This window comes from Chlorocebus sabaeus, chromosome 17 (assembly GCF_047675955.1).
Source record: "Chlorocebus sabaeus isolate Y175 chromosome 17, mChlSab1.0.hap1, whole genome shotgun sequence".
NCBI classification, from domain to species: domain Eukaryota; kingdom Metazoa; phylum Chordata; class Mammalia; order Primates; family Cercopithecidae; genus Chlorocebus; species Chlorocebus sabaeus.
Window position 1 is genome coordinate 69,933,239 of NC_132920.1, and position 19,595 is coordinate 69,952,833.

A 19,595-nucleotide genomic window follows, 5' to 3' on the forward strand; every position below is an offset into this window, starting at 1 on the left:
TAAAACAAAAGTTCAGGCTGGATTCAGGATCCTGGGCAACCATCTATGTGGAAGGATTGGGTGGCGGAGCCTCCTGAAAGGATGCAAGTAATGTGGTGTGTACCAGGGAGTTCCAGCCACAGGGCCAGTTTTCTATGACAAAATACCATAGACAGAGTGGCTTATAAACAACAAACATTTATGCATATTTCTGTCAGTTCTGGAGTGTGGGAAGTCCAAGATCAAGGTGCTGGCAGAATCGGTATCTGACAGAGTCTGCCTTCTTGTTCATAGATGTCTCCTACTAGCTGTGTCCTCACATAGTAGAAGGGTGACCAAGCTCCCTTGGACCTCCTTTATAAGGGCACTAATCCTATTCATGAAGGCTCCACCCTCATGACCTAATCACTTCCCAAAGGCCCCACCTCCAAAAGCTCCAGACAGCGGGCTGGCTCTCAGGACCAAGATTCTAGTAATCAAAGAGCCTGCAGAGATGGTCTAGAAGTTCTGTCTCTAGATGGTCATGGGGGAAATGTACTGAAGAGCCAGGATAGCTTGTTTCCTGGGGAGATCAGTTATTGGACAGATGGGTTGCCATAGTCAGAAAGGAGGACCAGCAATAGATGAGTCTCAGACAGGACACCACACAGTTTCACATGTTTACCCCATTTAGGATCTAAACAGGCCCTATTGCCCTAGTCCAGGCAGATCCAGCAAGTAAGTGGAATAAGCCTAGCTATTTAGATTGGGGAAATAAGAATCAAGAGTCCACATGAGCCACTCAAGCAGCTTCCACCCACTCGTCAGGACACGAGTTCCCTGACCAACGTGGAGCATAATGACATCAAGGAGCAAAGGAATCTCAACACATTTTGAAGGAAACAATGCCTTTATTCTAGATAGTCTCCGCACATTTTTTTCTGATTTTATCCCAAGGAGCTTGCCCAACTCCACCAGGCTTTTTTCTCTGTTCTCTATGGAAATTATTCAGTCATAGACTTGCCTTTGAAGTTAATGGGAATCCCACACTAAGATGAGCTTTGGGGCACAAATGAGAGTGAAGATATGACTTTTAATGGTGCCAGAGGCTGAAAAAAAGGCTTTTCAATAGGCACATATTTTTCTTGGTTTGTTGACTCATTAGAACTATGACATAATTCTTTGAAGGACACTGCCAGTTGTCAGCAGAATATGACATGTCTTAGAGAGATAGCCACCATCAAAGCAGTTTGAGTAAAGAAACTATGTGCTTGTTCTTTGTTATATATTCTCAGGCAGAAGCAGTGCAAGAAAAACTTTACAGTTTATTTTTATTGATAAACATACAAACAAAAGATTTTATGATACTTTCCTTACCAAAAATTGGGAGGGTATTGGAATGAAGTCCTTGATTACATTTGTGGGAATGGACTAAAATCCCTCAAAATTCTTGGACATGGTGAGTAGAAATTTTACTCTATCTGAATTCTTTTTTAATTAACCATGTCTTGCCATTTCCTCTGCTATAGAGGGACTTAAAAGATTTTGTGAGGCTACTATTTTAAGAGAAAAGCAGAGTTATAGGAAGAACTGCTGAGAGACACCAGAGGGACTTCAATAGCTCTGCTTATTATGGACCGATAAACATCTATGGTTTGTAAACATAAAAGTGAAATACATTTTTCAACTTTCAACTTGAATTCATTCTCACAAATTCTATTTTCAGTCTGCTTCTCCTGTAAGACTAAGACTGTTTATATTGTAGTGACCATTTGCTTTAAACAGTGCTATACCACAGTTGCTTCTGTTCAGGGAGATGTGTCTGACTAGGGTGTAAAGTCAGATATTAATGGAATATCTGGAAATGGAAGATGAAGTTTCCCTTCTGCAGACACAGCACAGGTTGTGATTTTTTCACTTTCATCAAATTATGTTCATGTCCCCTCTGGTTTCCAAAAGATGAAGGTGGTAGAAATGAGGCTCAAAGTTAGGGCTGACTCAGAGCCCACTGCCTGCTTGTAGGAGAGTTCCACATCGGGAGAGTTCCCCCAGCTGCACTGGAAGTCCAGGACATAAGCACCTGGGTTGTCTGGCTCCATCTAAAAACAAGCTTCATTTCTAGAGCTCACACTGTGAGAATCTGAATGGGTACGGGAAAAGGCCTTTACCTGTCCTGCGGTCTAGGAATGTATTTCCTTGGTAAAGGAGAGAGCCCAGCTGTATGAGACTACAAGGCTGAAACAACATGGCAAGTCATATTGATTTCAGAAGACGGCTCTGTGATTAGTTTCAGAAGATAGTTTGTAAACCTGGGGTAGAAACGTCTACACCGCTGATATTAGTCTATATATCCCTTGCAGGGCAGCGACGGCCCCCCCGGGAAACCTGGACCACCTGGACCACCTGTGAGTTGTTCTAGGCTTAAAACTTAAAATTCATATGTTTACTTAAGACTTTTATAACTCAGAGGTAAGACTACATTTAGATGTTTTCAAAGATAAAAGTCTTCTGAATTTTGTGTATAAATACAAATGATAGCCAATGTAGCTTTAAAGAGACCTGATTTGTTCCCCCTTTGGTTCAGCCTCAGTGTGCAATGCTCAGATTTGCAGACTGCGTGTCTCCCCATCTTGGATTTAGGAACCTGAGTTTGTGCTCCGACTCTCCAGTTCCTGCCTCGGGGCCCCTGGGAAAGTCATTTCATCTCAGTGTGCTTCATTCACAGAAAAGAGAAGGGCCAGAAAAATAGATCCTTTCCACTGATGCGAGTTGGTAGAAAATCTGGTATTATGCTATATGTGTTCATTCCCATTCATGATGTCTGAGATGCAAGCAGACTCTATTTATGTAGCTCCTAGTGAACAAAAAGTACAAGAGGCATCGATGTTTTTATTATTGTGATTGAGACAGATGCACGCTCCGCCAGGGAAACGGTGGAGCGGAGAGGAGCCTCTCTCCGTGGCAAGTCTGCCCTCATGTGGGGCCACGCTCGAATCGCAGCCGAGCCGAGCTGAGATTCACGCCAAACACCCTTTCCTACCCCCCACGTCACTGGAATATTTTAATAAACCAAGCTCACCATAGAAAGGGCAGAATTGACCGTGACTTTCTGAAGACAATGAGGATTATTATCAGTCTGTATGCAGTTGCATGCTTTGTACACGTAAATGAAGAGATTAGCACTCTTATTTCCTGAACTTGTTTCCTAAATCTGTTCATCTGTGTTACTGACCTTTTTCACTTGACAAGAAAGCAGGACAGAAGGTATTTAGGGTTCAAATCCTAAAATTCACTCCTTCCTCAGTGGGCAGAACAGCAAATATAACATGAGTTCATGAAAGACCTCTAATTTTATAATGCGCCTAAGATATCTTTGTCTTCCCTCTGAATTCTCCAAAACCATCCATCCTTCAAAACACTGATTAAATGTTTTCTTCCCTGGGAAACCTCCTTTGGAAATCTCATATAAAAATATCCTTTGTCTGTTCAGGACGTAGCACACTAAAATATAGTAGACATTCAGTCACTGTCAGATGAATGAGTTAAAATAATGAAGTAATAAATGGATGGAGCGTTTTTCTTCCATCACTAGTGTTTGGGAGATGCATGCAAATTGTCTTCACAGACCACCACTGGCGACCACCATACAGAAACAATGAAACAGTGACTTCTTCAACTCTTCAACTAATATATGAAAACTGCAGAAAGGAAAAGACAGATTTGACTATGATTCTATACAAATGTTTAAAAGGAAATACAAAAGATCCTAACTAAAATTTTCATATGCAAATTTTTCCTAAATGCTAAAATGTATGATTTTTTTAAACTATAAAATAAGTTCTCCTTTAAGTGTTGGTTACTCTAGGACATGTCAATTTTTTTCAAGATGTTCTTATTCTCTTTTGTCCTAAAGAATTTATTTTTGTAGAAACATCCACACAGCATTGTGGATAACGTCATCTCCTCATTTACCTTAATTTTCTATTTGGTATGAAGACACTGTGGAAAAAAATTACTTTTCAGTAGCCAAATTGTTCCCTATTCACATCTTCATCAGCACTACGGCATTATAGCCTGCAGGTCAGCAGGCTGTAAATATTTAGTCTAAATTGGCAATTCAGAAACTGAATTTTAATAAGCAAATATTTTCCTCCGAATGCATTAGTGTCTCATCTGTCAAACCTGAACATTAATCAAACCCCAACTGAAAGTGTCTATCTGCTTCAGGTGTAGCTCACACTCCCTTTTCATTTCTTTCCCTGCATTTGCTTTGGAAAAGCTAAAAATCAAAACGTTGTATTATTTTACTTAGAGTATTAAACTCCCTTTGTAAAATAGAATAGAAAAAAAGTAAAAAATAGAATGGGAATAGTATCATTTGGTAAAATGATAAAATGTAGAGATGCAAAGTACTAACTTTCAAGAATAATTCTGTATCTCACCTCTTTCCTCAGGGTATTCCATTTAATGAAGGAAATGGCATGAGCAGTTTATATAAAATTAAGGTATTTATATTATATTTGTAATTATTTAAAATCCAGTTGTAGACTGCTATAAATTCTTCTCATCTTTCTCCTTTTCTTTTCTTTTCATTTTCTTTTGAAGGGAGGTGTGAATGTTCCCAGTTACCCAGGGCCACCCGGTCCTCCTGTAAGTATAGTTGTTTATCGTCAAACACACTTTAGCTGAACGACCACAATGAAAAACAAACAATAAAAACCTCTTAAGTTCACTGAAAACTTCATGTTACAAATATAGCCCAATTTTACAGCAGAAGAAAATAAGTGAAACCAATTATAATAAAATTGAGAAAATGTAAATAGCATTTTTCATGGTGCTGTCACTTTTTTCATTGCAAATCTAAGAACTAAATCAATGTCCAAGCAATCACTTTTATGAAATTTCCATCAAGTTATATTTTTTCATCTTATTCTTCAAATTCAAACTGTAATTAAAGGAAAACTTGCTAATGTTTGTATATGTATTAAAGCAGATTGGCCAATGGTGTTTCTTATTCTGTAACTTTGCTTTGGTCATTATTTGAAAAATGACTTTCCATGTTTCTCTTACAGGGCCCAAAAGGCGATCCTGGCCCAGTGGTATGAATGTTCCCATGTTTTGTGTCATTTAGAATATTGATCTTTGTTAAATTTTGAAAGAAAAGCATCAGGCAAAATGGCCTGCCTTCTTAGGTGTTCATCAATTAACATGGTGGTGGTGACAAGCAGGCCACAAAAGGAATGCCAGCAATGTATTCTCTATTTCTGAGATGCATTAGTTCTGATGTTGTCACTGCCCTTGAGGTTTGTCTCTTTCCATCAGTATGTTTTTAAAATCATCCTGTGATGGAGGAAGACACATATAAAGCTCTGATAAATGGGACACTTTCTTCTAATAGCCCTCTTCTGATGATTGATTCAATTTTAAGTAGATTGTGGAAGAGAAATACTTACTGGAAAGAAATCCCTTAATATATCTGCCATCTCCCCAACAAAAAAGGAAGGAACTGTTTATTTGCTTTAAACGTCTTAGGCAATTATTCTGCAGGAGATGTGTTTTGTCATAAACCTGCTTATTAGGAGGAATGTATCAGGAGGTTACACTCAGCATGGAAGGAGATCATGTCCTCCCCCACATAAAGGACGATCATTGTTCCCAGCATCTTTCTCAACCATGGAGCCTCACTGTAAAAGTTCTGCCAGATTCAATTAGATGCCCTTTATTGCTGGGCATTTTTTCCTGTCATGTCATTTTCAAGCATATCCTTCATGTTTCATTTGTGTATCTTTTAACCTTTGGGTATATACTTGAAACTCAAATGTACCTAACGCTGAAATAAATGTTCAACCACTTTCCATTGCCATGTGAAAAAAATTTAAAGCCTTTTCATTATAGTACAGTTTGTTAAAACTCAATGAATAAATTTTAAATCAGCAAAGGGACAAGTCATAACAAGCAATGTTTTTATGTCTAAAAACATATTTTAAAGAGATGCATTAAAGAGCTGTTTGATTTTATTATTGGGAAATATATATTAAAAGCCAAATTGTTGTCCCCTGAAAGCATTATTTCAACTAGTTAGGATCATATTCTATAATTCAGAGTGTCCTTTGTTTTACTATTCATGCACTTTGTCTACCCTGTCTTTACCTGAAACCAACTATATGCTTCATTCTAATTTTAATTTTCTTACATCTTGTTGATTAAAAAATGTCCTCCTGGTCTTTCCCTCTCATACTCATATGCACAAAACAGCTTCTCTGAATCATTTAAGAGTACCTAGGCTTCTCACTGACTTTTTGGGAACATTATTTGAAGTTCTTGCATTAATAACTGCAGATTAAGATAAGAACTTTTTAAGTATTATAATAAAGGATAAATTAAAATTTACTGGCATTGACAAGGGGCTGGCAACAAAAATGGAGACCTATTTGAGTAGAATTTGAAGATTAGTCTTCAAATTTCTTAGCTGCAACAAAGGATAAAGAAAACTGATGGAAGCGTGTTCCTTGCTTTTAGAGATGTGAATTATGTGAGCGAAGCACAAAAACAGAAAACTGCAATCATGAAATTAAATACACATTTAGTGTACACATTCAGGCTTATCCTAGATAAAATTTTGAAGTTACTCTTTAGGGTTCTCTGTCAGCACCATCCTGCAACTCTCATCTTCTCCCACCATCTGTCCTGTAGGGAAAAATAATAGTTCATGCCAGAGAAATAATCCAGGAATGATAGAACTGTAGATCACAGAGCAAAAACTTGAGGAGTCTTTTTGAGGTGGGAAATTTACTCTTCCAACATTCTTCAAATCCCATGACAATAGATCTGCCTCACTATTTCTAATCTTCTCCATAAACCTTTCTAGAGGAATATTACCCTTAATTGAATTTGTTATCTTCTGAGGTGCTCCATTTCGTTCCTTTGGTATTCAGTTTATAAGTGATCTTTAATTAAATATTTAATTATTAGCTACTTTCAAGCAATTGTTGATTGATTGAGCACCTTCTCTGTCTTAAGGACTGTTGAGAATGTAAACAAAGAGAATCAAAGAGTGTGTTTCCTTTGTCAGCAACCTAGGGACTCTTCTACAGAACTTTATGCAGAACAGAATCTGAACTTTTTTTTTAACCAATTGTCAAGTTATATATTAGGGGGCATTTTAAAGATTTCTGAAACATAGAAAGCATATCAATTCATATGCTCACTCATTAAGTATTCTGTAATAAGGGCAATGTTGTAAATAATAATGAAGTTATATCCTTGGTAATATTTTTGAAGCAGATTAGAATTATGTATGTGAAAATACACTTACATAGAATACAATTTGAAAGCTTCTGTTTCTTCGTAATTATGTCTAAAGCATCCAGTGTCCTAAAAAAATATTTGCAGTGAACATTAATTTATTAACAAGAAGGCATCAAACAACTCCCCACTTTATCTCTTTTTTAACTTAAAGCCCTAGTGCAAGCTTGTCCAACCCATGGCCCGTGGGCTGCACGCAGCTCAGGAAAGCTTTGAATATGGCCCAACACAAATTTGTAAACTTTCTTAAAACACTAGGAGATTTTTTTTGTGATTACTTTAGCTCATCAGCTATCATTAGTGTTAGTGTATTTTATTGGAAGACAATTCTTTTTCTTCCAGTGTGGCCTAGGGAAGCCAAAATATTGAACACCCCTTCCCTAATGCTTTTTTTGTTCAAAGTTAGCAACTTCTTTCACCACAGCTTCTCCCAATGTGTTCCTTGAGGGTCTACAGGCTCCAGTTAGCCTGGGATCATACACTAGAACATGTAAAGATTTTTTAAAATAGAAAACACTAATCTACCCCCTTCCAGTGACTTATCAACTTGAGCAATAACTTTTAGTGTTATTGGAGATAATGATCCTGGGGTCAACTTCTTAAGCATTCACAATTCTTGTCCAGCTGCAGAGAATACTTAAAGATGATAAACACTGCTTTGAGTGCTCCATCCTCATCTACTCTTAAACAGTTTATTCTTATTCTCTGAAAATCTAGCAGCACCAGGTAGCTCACAAATTGGCAAACTTTATTAAAGCCCCGTCTTTCATTCGAGTTCTTATTGAAATTGGAGTTATCACTGAGCAGAGGGATTCATTCTGATTAGATTCTCAATCAAAATAAAAATGATTAATCAGAAAATATACCTCTCTGGAGAATAGCTTTCACTTTCAAACTATATTCAAACACAAAATACAGTAATACGTTGCTTAAAAACAGGGCATATCATTTCCTTGCTAAATTACACATCAATGTTTGGGGTGGGAAAGTTAAGCAAAAAATATCTTTGCTTTGGAAACCAATGCTTAAAAACGTTTTGATTATTGCTCCTGCATTTCTTATGTTCATATTTAACAGGGAGAGCCTGGTGCAATGGGGTTGCCAGGATTAGAAGGATTTCCAGGTGTAAAGGTAAGCACAGAAGTTAGAAATGTGTTCATTTATTCAACATTCAAAAGTGTTTACTGAGCACCTAATGTGCCAAAAACTGTTTTAGGTTAGGAATATATAAAGGAACGAAACAGACAAAAATGTATGTACTCATGGGACTTACGTTCTAGCAAAAGGATATAGAAACTAAAAGAATAAACATTTTAAAATTACATCTTATTGTTGGGGCTATGGAAAAAAACAAAAAGTAGATTGGGTTAAGGAGGATCAGGAGTGCTGAGGGGATAGGAGGGCAGTATCTGAGCAAAGACCTGAAGGAGGTGAGAGGGAAAGCCAAGTCCCCTCCAGTCTGGAAGAATAATGTTCCAGGAAGAGGAAACAGCAAGTCTAAAGAGCCCGAGACATAAGATTTCCTGATGTGTATCCAAAGAGACCAGGGAAGGGAGTGAGGGGATAGTCGTAGGAGATGAGGTCAGAGCAGCAGGGGTGGAGGTGAGAAGTGGACTCCTCGTGTAGAGCAGTGCTACTCAATGTACAGCCAGTGGAGAACCAGTGCCAGTCTGCAGACCCTTTGTTATGGGTTCGGTGGCAAGGTTAGTACGGAGACTGAGAGTAAGCACCCAAAAACATGTCCAGTAATTAGTCTAAAATGTCTAGCAAGCATGTGATGGTAGAATTATCTTTGTTCATGATATATTAGAAAATAAATAAGAGATTGCTCTTTTACCACAGGAAGTTTGAGAAACACTAATAAAAAGGCTTAACAGTCATTGCAAGGCCTTTATCTTTCACTCTGTGTAAAATGCAGTCATCAGTGATCTCTGAGTAGTGGCATGAGGGAACTTGCAGCCAGAGGGTGTGCAAGAGTGGAAGTTGGGAAGCCAGTTAAAAGATATCCAGTAATCCAGGTGCCAGTTGATGTTGGCTCAGATCAGAGAAGAAACAGTGGAGACAGTGAGAATGCCTCGATATGGATATATTTTGAAGGTAGCACTGATGGGATTTTCAAATTGATTGGATTATTACAGAATGAAGAGGAGTCAAGGAGGACCCTCAGTTTTATGACCTGAGCAGTTTGCAAAATAGGGCGGACATCGTCTGAAATGAGGACAGCTATGAGCAAGGCCTATTTTGAAGGGGTGGAATTATCAGGAGTTTAATTTTGTGCATGAGACCAAATTTGGAGATATCCGTTAGACTGCAAAGTGAAGGTATTGAGTAGGCAGTATGATATAAAAGTATGGAGTGTGGAAAAGAAGTCTAAGTGGAGATATAAATTTGGCTGTTCTAAGCATAGAGATGCTGTCATAAAGCCGGAAGACTAGATAAGATTACCAAGGGAATGACAGTAGAGTTTTTAGAAAGAGAAAAGAGTCAAGGATTGAGCCCCGAGGCCCTCCAGTATTAGGAGATCAAGAAGAAAAGGAGGAAGGAGCAAGGAAGACTAAGAAGTAACCAGGGAGGTAGGAGAAAAACTTGGCATCCTACAATCCAAGAGAGAATAATGAATCAAGGGCAAAGGAGTGATCGCCTGTCTCAAATACTGCAGATAGGTCAAGTAGAATGGGGATGGGGCCAGGTCGAAAGGTCAAGTATTGAACATTGGATTTAGCAATGTAGAGGTCATGGATGACCCTGACCAGAGAAATTATTATTTCACTATATTGTAGGAGTAACTTTGGACTTGAATGTATTTAAGAGAGAACAAGGAAAGAAAATAGAGACAGCAAGTCAGTATAAATAATGCTCACAGAGTTTTGCTACAAAGGATAGCAAATAAATAGGCCAGAGGCTACTAGAGGAAGTAGGGTCAAGGTTTTATCAGATAGATTTTGAAGATAATAGAAATATCAGACTGCTTATATGCTAAAGGAATAACTCAGTAGAGGGGAAGATGGGGATGATGATGCTGGAGAGAGAGGAGAGAGTGCTGGACCAATGTCTTTAAGTAGCCTAGAGGGGAGGGGACCTAGTGCATATATGGAGGGTTTGGCTTCAGAAAGAATAGTTTATCTACAGTGAAAGGGGAGAAAGCAGAGTATGGGGGCAGAGGCTGATAGGTGGGAAGATGTATTGGATGGAGTCTACAAAAGTTGTTTTCTGATTGCTTAAATTTTCTCAGATAAAGAGGAAGCAAGGCCGTTATCCGAGAGCAAAGTAGGGAAAGAGGTTGGGGATTTAGGGATAAGGTCCTCTAGGAAAGAGAGAGGGTTCAGGGACCACAGAAGTGTGATTACTGCTCAGCCCTAAGGACCCTCTTGAGGTTCATGGTCATGAACAGAAGTGAGACCTGTCAACAAGACTACGTGTGCTGGCAGGGCACAGTGGCTCACGCCTGTAAACCCAGCACTCTGGGAGGCCGAGGCGGGCAGATCACCTGAAGTTAGGAGTTCAAGACCAGCCTGGCCAACATGGTGAAACCCCATCTCTACCAAAAATTAGCCAAGCATGGTGGCAGGCACCTGTAATCCTGGCTACTCAGGAGGCTGAGGCAGGAGAATTGCTTGAACCCAGGAGGCAGAGGTTGCAGTGAGCCAAGATCGTGCCATTGCACTCCAGCCTGGGCAACAGAGTGAGACTCCACCTCAAAAAAAAAAAAAAAAAAAAAAAAAAACAGGACTACATGTGCTTTTCCAGCCATGTTCAGACATTCAGGTAAAGACACAGAATAGGAGAGGAGTTGGATTTAAACAATGTTCTGCTTTTGACAGGTGAGTACTGGAAGGAAGAATGGGACAAGACCCTTATTGGCTTATTGGCATGCACAAGGGATTGATTATAACAAGTAACCATGGAATTTTAACTAGGCAAAAAAGAGGGAGAGGCCATCCAGGGAGTGAAAGATAACAAATGTGTACCATCAATGGATTAGGGTTTAGGGGTTCAAGGTACTCAAAGAGTGAGTTACAATGATGTGGAATGGTGGTCCAAAGTTGGAATGTATGAAATTGAGATTATGGATGGGCAAAAAATATTTTTATTGACAAAGTGCCAGGTGTAACTATAAAAATAAGAGGCAAGTTCATTCGAGGATAGTGGTTAAGGAATGAAAGGCGTGAGACATGCAAATATTTCATTGAATGAAAAGTTCTAATATATTAATTTTAAAAATGAAAATTTCATAATTCAAAAGGAACAGAGGGAAATTGATGTGTATTGCCTGTTTATGTCCTTTACCCAATTTTTCTATTAGTTATTTTTTTCTTTTTGATGATGGTTATGCTTCATATATTAAAGACATTACTTCTATCTTATGTGTTGGAGTTTTCATCCTAGTTGGTCTTTGCCTTTCATTTTTATGTTGAATCTTATTGTAAATATAACCTTAATGTAGTCAAATCTAACACTATTTTTCTTTATGATTTCTTGTTTTGCTTTTATGCACAAAATGACTTTTACTTTTATTTTCAACCAAGATCAGAGTGTCACTAATATATTCTTTGAACTCTTTTATAGTTTATATTATTTTATTTTTATATAAATCTATGTGGAATTCATATGGGATATAATATAAAGAGAAGAATCAAAGTTTTTTCAAAGAAATTATCCAATTATTAGAACTATTTGTTAAATAAAATCCTGTTACAAATACTGGTATCTTTCTGATATTTCTGTTATAGTATATTGATATGCTGCTTAATCTTATGCCAATATTCCATTATAGCTTTATTTATTATATGTTTAAATGTTGGTATTACTAGTATCTCTTTATTATTCTTTTTTTAATTTTTTTATCCTCTCAAGTTTTTATCCCAAGTAAACTTTAGTACCATTTGATCAAACTGCAATTTTGTAAGAATTGCATTAAATTTATAAATTAGTTTAGTTAGCAATGACACCTTTACAACATTGTCTTGCTCTCCAAGAACGAAGCCTATCTCTTCATTAAATCAAGCCTTTCATGTCCCTGAGTAAAGTTATGAAGTTTTTTAAATTCAGTTTCTGCCCAGTGAAATTGCCATTTTATTATCCCATATATATAGTCGTTAGTATTTTTAGCATTGTCAGCTTTATCTAAAATATCACATTGGCTCTTAAAAGGAGTTGAGTCACTCTGTTGTTCAGAGCAATTCAAAGGATCTTCTAATTGGCCAAATGAGAACTACAAATCATTAGCTGTAGATCATTTTATTCTAACTCTACATCCAATGCGACAAGGATAGGAAAAGCTTGTTGGAAGACACTCAAAGTGCTTAATTTTTAAGTAAGAGTAATTATCTTTTGAACATGTGGAATAAAAATATTGACTGATTTTAGCTATTAAGTATGTAAAGGGACATTAAAATAGGTCACAGAAATGATAACATCTATGCTTGTTTTCATTAAAACTATTATTTACTTTAGTTTTATGGAAAATAAAAAAGCGGTAACAAGTTCAGCTGGCAATTAGCCACTCAGTTTGCTATTTTTCCATCTACACTCTAGCTTCACCCCAGCTAATATCAGTAACACTTATCAGATCCAAAGGAAAGCTTTACCAAATCCAAATTACTATTTGAGAATTAATTTCATAACTAAAGACTTCATTGATGTCATTAAAGTAGCAATATTTTTAAATCCCAACAGGGAGATCGAGGCCCAGCAGGTCCCCCGGGAATAGCAGGGATGTCGGTGAGTTCAGATTATTTCACATAATTTTCACAGGTAAACGGTTCTAGCTCCATGATACACCTGTGGCCAGGGATCGAGATGGGCAGGCGAGCATACCATAACTCCCATGGCATTAGGTTCCTAACAATTCTAGTTCCATAAATAATGCCACCTGTATTTTCCACCTCCGAAATCCTCTATTTCTTAATTTTTTTTGTTTGTTTTTTGTCCTCTTTTATTTTCTTCACAAGTCACTTTCATGGAGGGGAGAGGAAACCCAGTTACTATACATTAATTTATGAGCACAGCTTTGGAGAGTTTATTGTGTTTCTCTATTCTTGTCATATTTCAAGGTTTCTCAGTCTTCAAAAGACAGAGTTCTTATCCTCAGGCATGTACTTCAAGTTCCTTGTATTACGTTGCAATCTGCCTGAGTTATTCCTTAGCCCGGTGTTATTAGCAGAGCTTTATTGCTGCTAATGTTCCCTCGTAAACTAGCCCTTCAATCCTCTCAATCATTTTTGTTGCTCTCTAGTGTCAAACGTTTTAATCTCATCAAGGTCTTTTCAAATGAATAGGAAGTGCTCCAGGAAAGGCTGAAATTATTTCTCTGAACCCTAGAGATCATTCTGATCTTCATTCATGATGCTCTAATTAAAATTTTGTGGTCATGCTTTATGAATAAGAGGCCATTTATCCTCTTGCTAGGTGCCCCTGCAGGGCAGGTCCAGGATAACATTACAGGAAAGTCAATGGAAACCATGGGCTTGTATCACAAGAAAATAAGAAGATAAGATAAGGGCCCTAAAATCACCACCTACAGTCACCCACTGAGATCTACTGACACCCAACACCACCCAAAGCCCGGCTGATCACCCCCTGCCATCCCACAAAGTACTCAGAGCCACTTTGCTTCACTCCATTAACTTCTAAGTCTAACAACACAAAATAGAGCCTCATCCATCATCTGCATCCTTTGTAGATGATGACATTCCCTTACGTAGCCATTATAGATCAAGTCAAATATGTGTATGACTGTAAAAGTAGCATGAAAATATCTTCTTTGAAAAGCCCTTCCAAATTTTTTATAAAAGGAAGTATTCTTGAAAATTGACTACACACGTAATTCTATTCCCTCACCACTGCCCCTCTCACAGCCATTCCCAGGAACATATTTGGAAATCAGTTTCTGGAAGTGTCCTTAGAGAACCCTTACAACCTGTTCCTCTTATACTCACATCCTGTGATTTGAATTTTTGTTTCCTTGTGACAAAATAAAGCTTAATTTTTTCATTGTATTCACCCAGGTGTGTCTACAAATTACATTTTGCTATTACCCTAAATTAAGCTTATCTTCTAGGAAAAAATACTGGCCACCATTGAAAGTATTTAAAAGACGTGCAACAGTGGCAACAGGCAATCCAAATGAGAAATTCCAAATATATTTTTCAAAGAGGCAGCATTATTGAGATAAGAGGCTAGCCTGCCACTTAGTTGGATGTCTAAGATCTGATATATTTACTTAAAAAGCAGTTTTCATATGTCATAATTCAAAACATAAACTGACTACGCACAGTGGACTCACACATGTAATCCTAGCCGTCTGGGAGGCCAAGCTGGGCAGAACACTTGAGCCCAGGAGTTAGAGACCAACCTGGGCAACATGGCAAAACTCTGTCTCTGCAAAAAGTGCAGAAATTAGCTGGGCACCTTTAATCCTGCTGCTTGGAGGCTGAGGTGGGAGGATCACTTGAGCATGGGAGGCAAAGATTGCAGTGAGCTAAGATCGTGTCACTGCACTCCAGCCTGGGCAACAGAGCAAGACCCTGTCTCAAAAAATAATATAAAATAAAAGCATTGACTGACAATTACATAAATAGGAAAGGGTAAAAATTTTACATACTACAAATACGTTCAGTTAAAGATGCATATTTGATTTTTATAACTGGCCCTTCTATGACTCAGAAGATAAAATCATTAAAAGAATCTAGAAATAGACTATGGTGATGGCTAGATGACAGTGTGAATGTACTTAGTGCCACTTAAGTGTACACTTAAAAATGGTTTAGAGGGTAAACTTTAGGTTATGTATATTTTACCATGATAAAAAATTTTTTTGAAAAATGGTGATTGTTCTAGTTGAAGCAAGGCTGGGGCCTGCCCACGCAGACACACTGGTCACTCAGCTGATTACCAAGGGGACCCAATCCTGCTCTTCTAGAACAGACCAGTCTATCCCTTTCCAGTATTTTCAGGGCTAACCAGGGATTTCCCCTAGAGCTTCTTTCTTTGCCTTTCTTTGAGGATGGCATGTGGTTTGCAGGAGGAAGTGCCTGTGAGTGCTGGTGGTGGGGTGGTGGGGCTTCCGGTTAGCACGTTCTCCCCTGGATGCTCTGAGTTCTCCGCTGGTCCTACCTGACCTTAGGGATGACTTCTATCAATGTCCCTGATCTCTTCGTCTCAGATCCCAATGCCCGAGCCCTCCATACCCGCCATGTCCCACAGTAAGAATCTTCAGGACATTGGCCTTCTCAGCTCTAACACATCTTCCCACTCAGGCCCCCAACAACTTCAGCACACACAAGCTATGGGGACCCAGGGATGCTCTCTCTAACTCTCTGTCTGCCTAGCTTTGCCACTTAGCACCGTATCTGTACCTATGGAGGGATCTTCTTCCAGAATTCTAAGCAGCAAGTCGGAAAAAGCCCATTTCTTTTCATATTTCTCCAAAACCTACTTGGCTTTCTCAGGTCTCAGCCCACACCTACATCCCACGTCGTCCGTCTTTCCCAGTCACATTAGGTCCAAGGGACAGGAGGTGGTTCCTTCTCAGAGGCAACCCCACAAGCCTCGCCTGCACATTTGGGCCTTGTGTACTTTCAGTCTCCACTGGACCATCTGCCCCTCTCATCCCTTCCTGTGGTCTGTCTGCTCCACGATCAGTCATCCAAGCCACGGTGTAGTGACACAAACTAATCTGTTTCTTTTCCTGTGAACAAAACATGGCTTTTCAAATCAAACATGATTTTTTCAGGTTGTCTTAGTATGAACTTAAAAACTCTCTTGTGAAACTCAAAGCCTAGAAAAAAACTTCTTTGATGCTTTGTGCGCATTTCTCCACTCCCAAAGTAAAGAGGAGCTGCCAGGAAAATAAGCACAAGAGGGATTTCCAATAGTGATGATACTTTGGGCTAGTATTTTCAAAAATATTCTCCTCTCCTACTCTCCACCATCCACACAAATATGTATTCAAAGAACTGCACCCCAGTCTGAAACTTACGGCCTGTGGAGTTGACTATATGTTCCCCAGACTCTGTCCTCTTAGAAATGCCACTTTATTTATTTATTTATTGAGACGGAGTCTCACTCTGTCACCCAGGCTGGAGTGCAATGGCATGATCTCAGTTCACTGCAACCTCTGCCTCCCAGGTTCAAGTGATTCTCCTGCCTCAGGCTCCCGAGTAGCTGGGATTACAGACACGTGCCCCCATGCCTGGGTAATTTTTGTAATATTTTTAGTAGAGACAGGGTTTCACCATGTTGACCAGGCTAGTCTCGAACTCCTGACCTCAAGTGATCCACTCACCTCGGCATCCCAAAGTGCTGGGATTCCAGACGTGAGCCACCACACCTGGCTAGAAATGCCACTGGAGAGCATCATCCTTGGGAGCACTTTAAACTCAATTGGGGTTGGGGGAAGAGAAGCGTATGGTGTCGTTCAGCAATTTGACTCCTAACATTTCTCTTCAATTGCCTTGCCAGGGGAAACCTGGAGCCCCAGGGCCTCCAGGAGTTCCAGGGGAACCGGTGAGTTGGCAGTTACTTTCGTGACGGTTGTACTTGTGTTGTACTTGCATGCAGTTTTAAAACATTTCTTGGCAATTAATTTTTGTCTGTGGATGTGTTTATAGGGTGAGAGAGGACCTGTTGGAGATATAGGTTTCCCTGGACCAGAAGGACCCTCAGGAAAGCCAGTAAGTACTTCTTACTACTTGAAATATGCTACTTAGAGAAATGCTCTAACATTATCTGCTCATCTACCACCTCAGAAATTCTGAGATTTGAATAAGCAGTTTCCAAGAACTAAGAAGATTGTGCAGATGGATTTTTGATGGCATGGGCGGAAGTTCTCATTGAGTTCCCTAGATCTGTGTGTGGTATCTTTGTGTCTTAAACAGTGTTGAAAACGGTGAGAGTTTTAAGTGTCAGGAAATCTGACTCATTATTTTTTAAGCCTAATGTTTTCAACAGACTTAAAGAAAATATAATGGCCTGTCACGTCCTAAAGTATAAAGAAAGCAAAGACTTATAGATATAATACCTGTATGTTAAGCCAAATCCTAAAGTAGAAGTTATTTTCTCAAATTTCCTCCTTTGTATACAGGCCTTGTTTTCTTACACTTTCATAAATCACTACTGGTGAATGTCTCATCCCCTTGTGTCCTAAAAGAGCTCTTGGTTACTGATCTGTGGTATTGATGTGACATTGTAATAATCATTCTGACTAATTCAGTCCCACATAAATTCATCTAGTCACTGCTGTTTGCTGAGAATGTGTGGGCCCTTAGCGAGGGGATCTAAGATGAATAAGACACACCTCACTCTCAGAGTTATGCTTTATAGAAGGTCACTGCTGATTTATTTGCTGTGGTGTGTATGGGAAAGAAGGCGAGGTGAACAAGCAGCACAGAATTCAAGAGGCCAGTTCGGCACCTCTGTGAAACCTTCAGGGTTGGTGACCACCATTTCCCCACAGAAGACAACATGAAGAAAATGCAATTTAGAGTCAGGAAGATCTGGGTCTGAATTATGGCTCAAAGGATTTTATGAGTCACTTAAGTGCCATGACATATGGAAAGCATTTCCAGTGCCTGGCTATGGGAGGTACTCAATAATATTAGTTTAATTCACTGCCCCCTCTTACCTCATCATTCCCATCCCCCTGCAAGGCATATCATTAAAGCCTGCCATTGAGTCCCTAGGAGATTATGCAAAAAGCAATTCGTTCATCACCAGATATTTCTTGAACACCTCCTACATGCTAGGCACTGATCTAGGTGCTAACAACTCATAGCTTTTGCATTCTAGTATAGGAAAACGGATAAAAACAACACACACACACACACACACACAGTTTCAAGTAGAGGAAGGTATAAGTAAAATAAAGCTCTGGAATATTGTTCAAATAGTGAGCTCAGAGAAGATTTGCCTGCAATTTGAGCAGAAACCTGCATAAAGTGAGAAGTCAAGCCATGGGAAGGTCAGGGGACCATTGTCTCAGGAAAAAGAAATGGCTGGGAGAGAAACGAGCCTGATGAGGTCAAGGACCTCATCAAAAGGCATGAAGTCAGGAATGAACAAAGTGAAGGAAGAGTGGGAAACATACGGAGGGAGATGTAGGCAGTGGCCAGACCATGAAGAACTTCCAAGCCAGGGAATGAAGTTGGGATTTCATTTGAAATATGATGGAAATCCACTGGAGCTTTTGTAGCAAAGAATGAAAATGATTGAACATTTTCAGGATCACTCTGACATTGTGTGGAGAGTAGGCTGTAGGGAGCAGGGTAGAGGAAGAAAGAGCAGTAAGAAAACATCTCCATTGTCTCCACAAGAAGTAATGACAGTGGGAACAGCCATGAGTAGAGGAACTTAGGATGTACATTGAAGGGAGAGACAGCAAGCAAGAAAACTTGCTGGTAGACTAATCTAGCAAAGTGTAGGGGAAAGAGACCAATCACAGCTGTGGTGTAGAGTCTGAGCAACAGTGTGAGAGTGCTGCTGTTTGGTGAAATGGGGCAGACTGAAGGTAAGTAGGTGGGGTTGGGAGGGAGAGCCAAGAGTTCTGTTTTGAATGTGTTCATGTGGAAGCACTAGTAGATATTCAGGTGGAGATGTCAAGTACACAGTGAATATTTAGGAGAGGCCAGGATTGGGGAGACCAATTAGGGTATCTAAACCTGAGCCTGGAAAAGTAGAGTCACTGTGGATAGTAAGGGAAGAGAGCACTTCAACTGTTAGGAAGAGGACCCAACAAAGAAAGCTAAGAAACTGCAGCCAGAGAGACCGGAAGAAAATCAGGCAAGTGAGGTTTCCTGGATGTCAAGTGAACAGTTTTAAGAGAAAGGAGAAAGGAGTGATCAACAAACAGATAAGTAACATGAGGGCTGACAATTCTCTACTGCATTAGAAATGTGGAGGTCATTGGTGGGAGAGATCACTGCATTTTAGTATCTTGGTAAGAACGATCCAGTTGAGAGAGAAAAATTTGATGACGCAGGAGAGTGAAGACTACTTTGAGTAGAACTGGTATCCTCACAAGTGGGAATGGTCTTAACTGGGAACAGGGGCATGTCACCCTTCCTAACTGTGGGGTGTGGGGGTGCCAAAGTTGGGGTGCAAATCCATGAAGATTGATGCAACTGGTGGAGGGATGGTGAGAGGGGTCTCTTTTGTTTATTAGTGAAAGAAGAATGGAGGTCGTCCAAGTGTGAGGAGTGGGGAGGTGATGATGGAGGTTGGAAGAGACAGGAAAATGTGTGAAAGAGTACTTTTGGAAAGATAGAAGAGGAGTCAAATTGAGAAATACAGTAGGATGACCTGGTAATGCTGAGGGGGCTGCTTGCAATCTGCTG

General features: G+C 39.4%; 1 protein-coding gene across 1 annotated transcript in view; it reads left to right on the plus strand.

Moving 5' to 3' along the window:
• Positions 1–19,595, plus strand: part of COL19A1 (collagen type XIX alpha 1 chain) — a 334,506-nt gene that overhangs the window by 289,138 nt on the left and 25,773 nt on the right. Inside the window, exons 38-45 of the mRNA XM_008013598.3 lie at positions 2,319–2,363; positions 4,413–4,463; positions 4,564–4,608; positions 5,031–5,057; positions 8,341–8,394; positions 12,940–12,984; positions 16,726–16,770; positions 16,875–16,937. Coding sequence (XP_008011789.3) covers positions 2,319–2,363; positions 4,413–4,463; positions 4,564–4,608; positions 5,031–5,057; positions 8,341–8,394; positions 12,940–12,984; positions 16,726–16,770; positions 16,875–16,937 — 375 coding nt within the window. The remainder of the gene's footprint in view (positions 1–2,318; positions 2,364–4,412; positions 4,464–4,563; positions 4,609–5,030; positions 5,058–8,340; positions 8,395–12,939; positions 12,985–16,725; positions 16,771–16,874; positions 16,938–19,595) is intronic.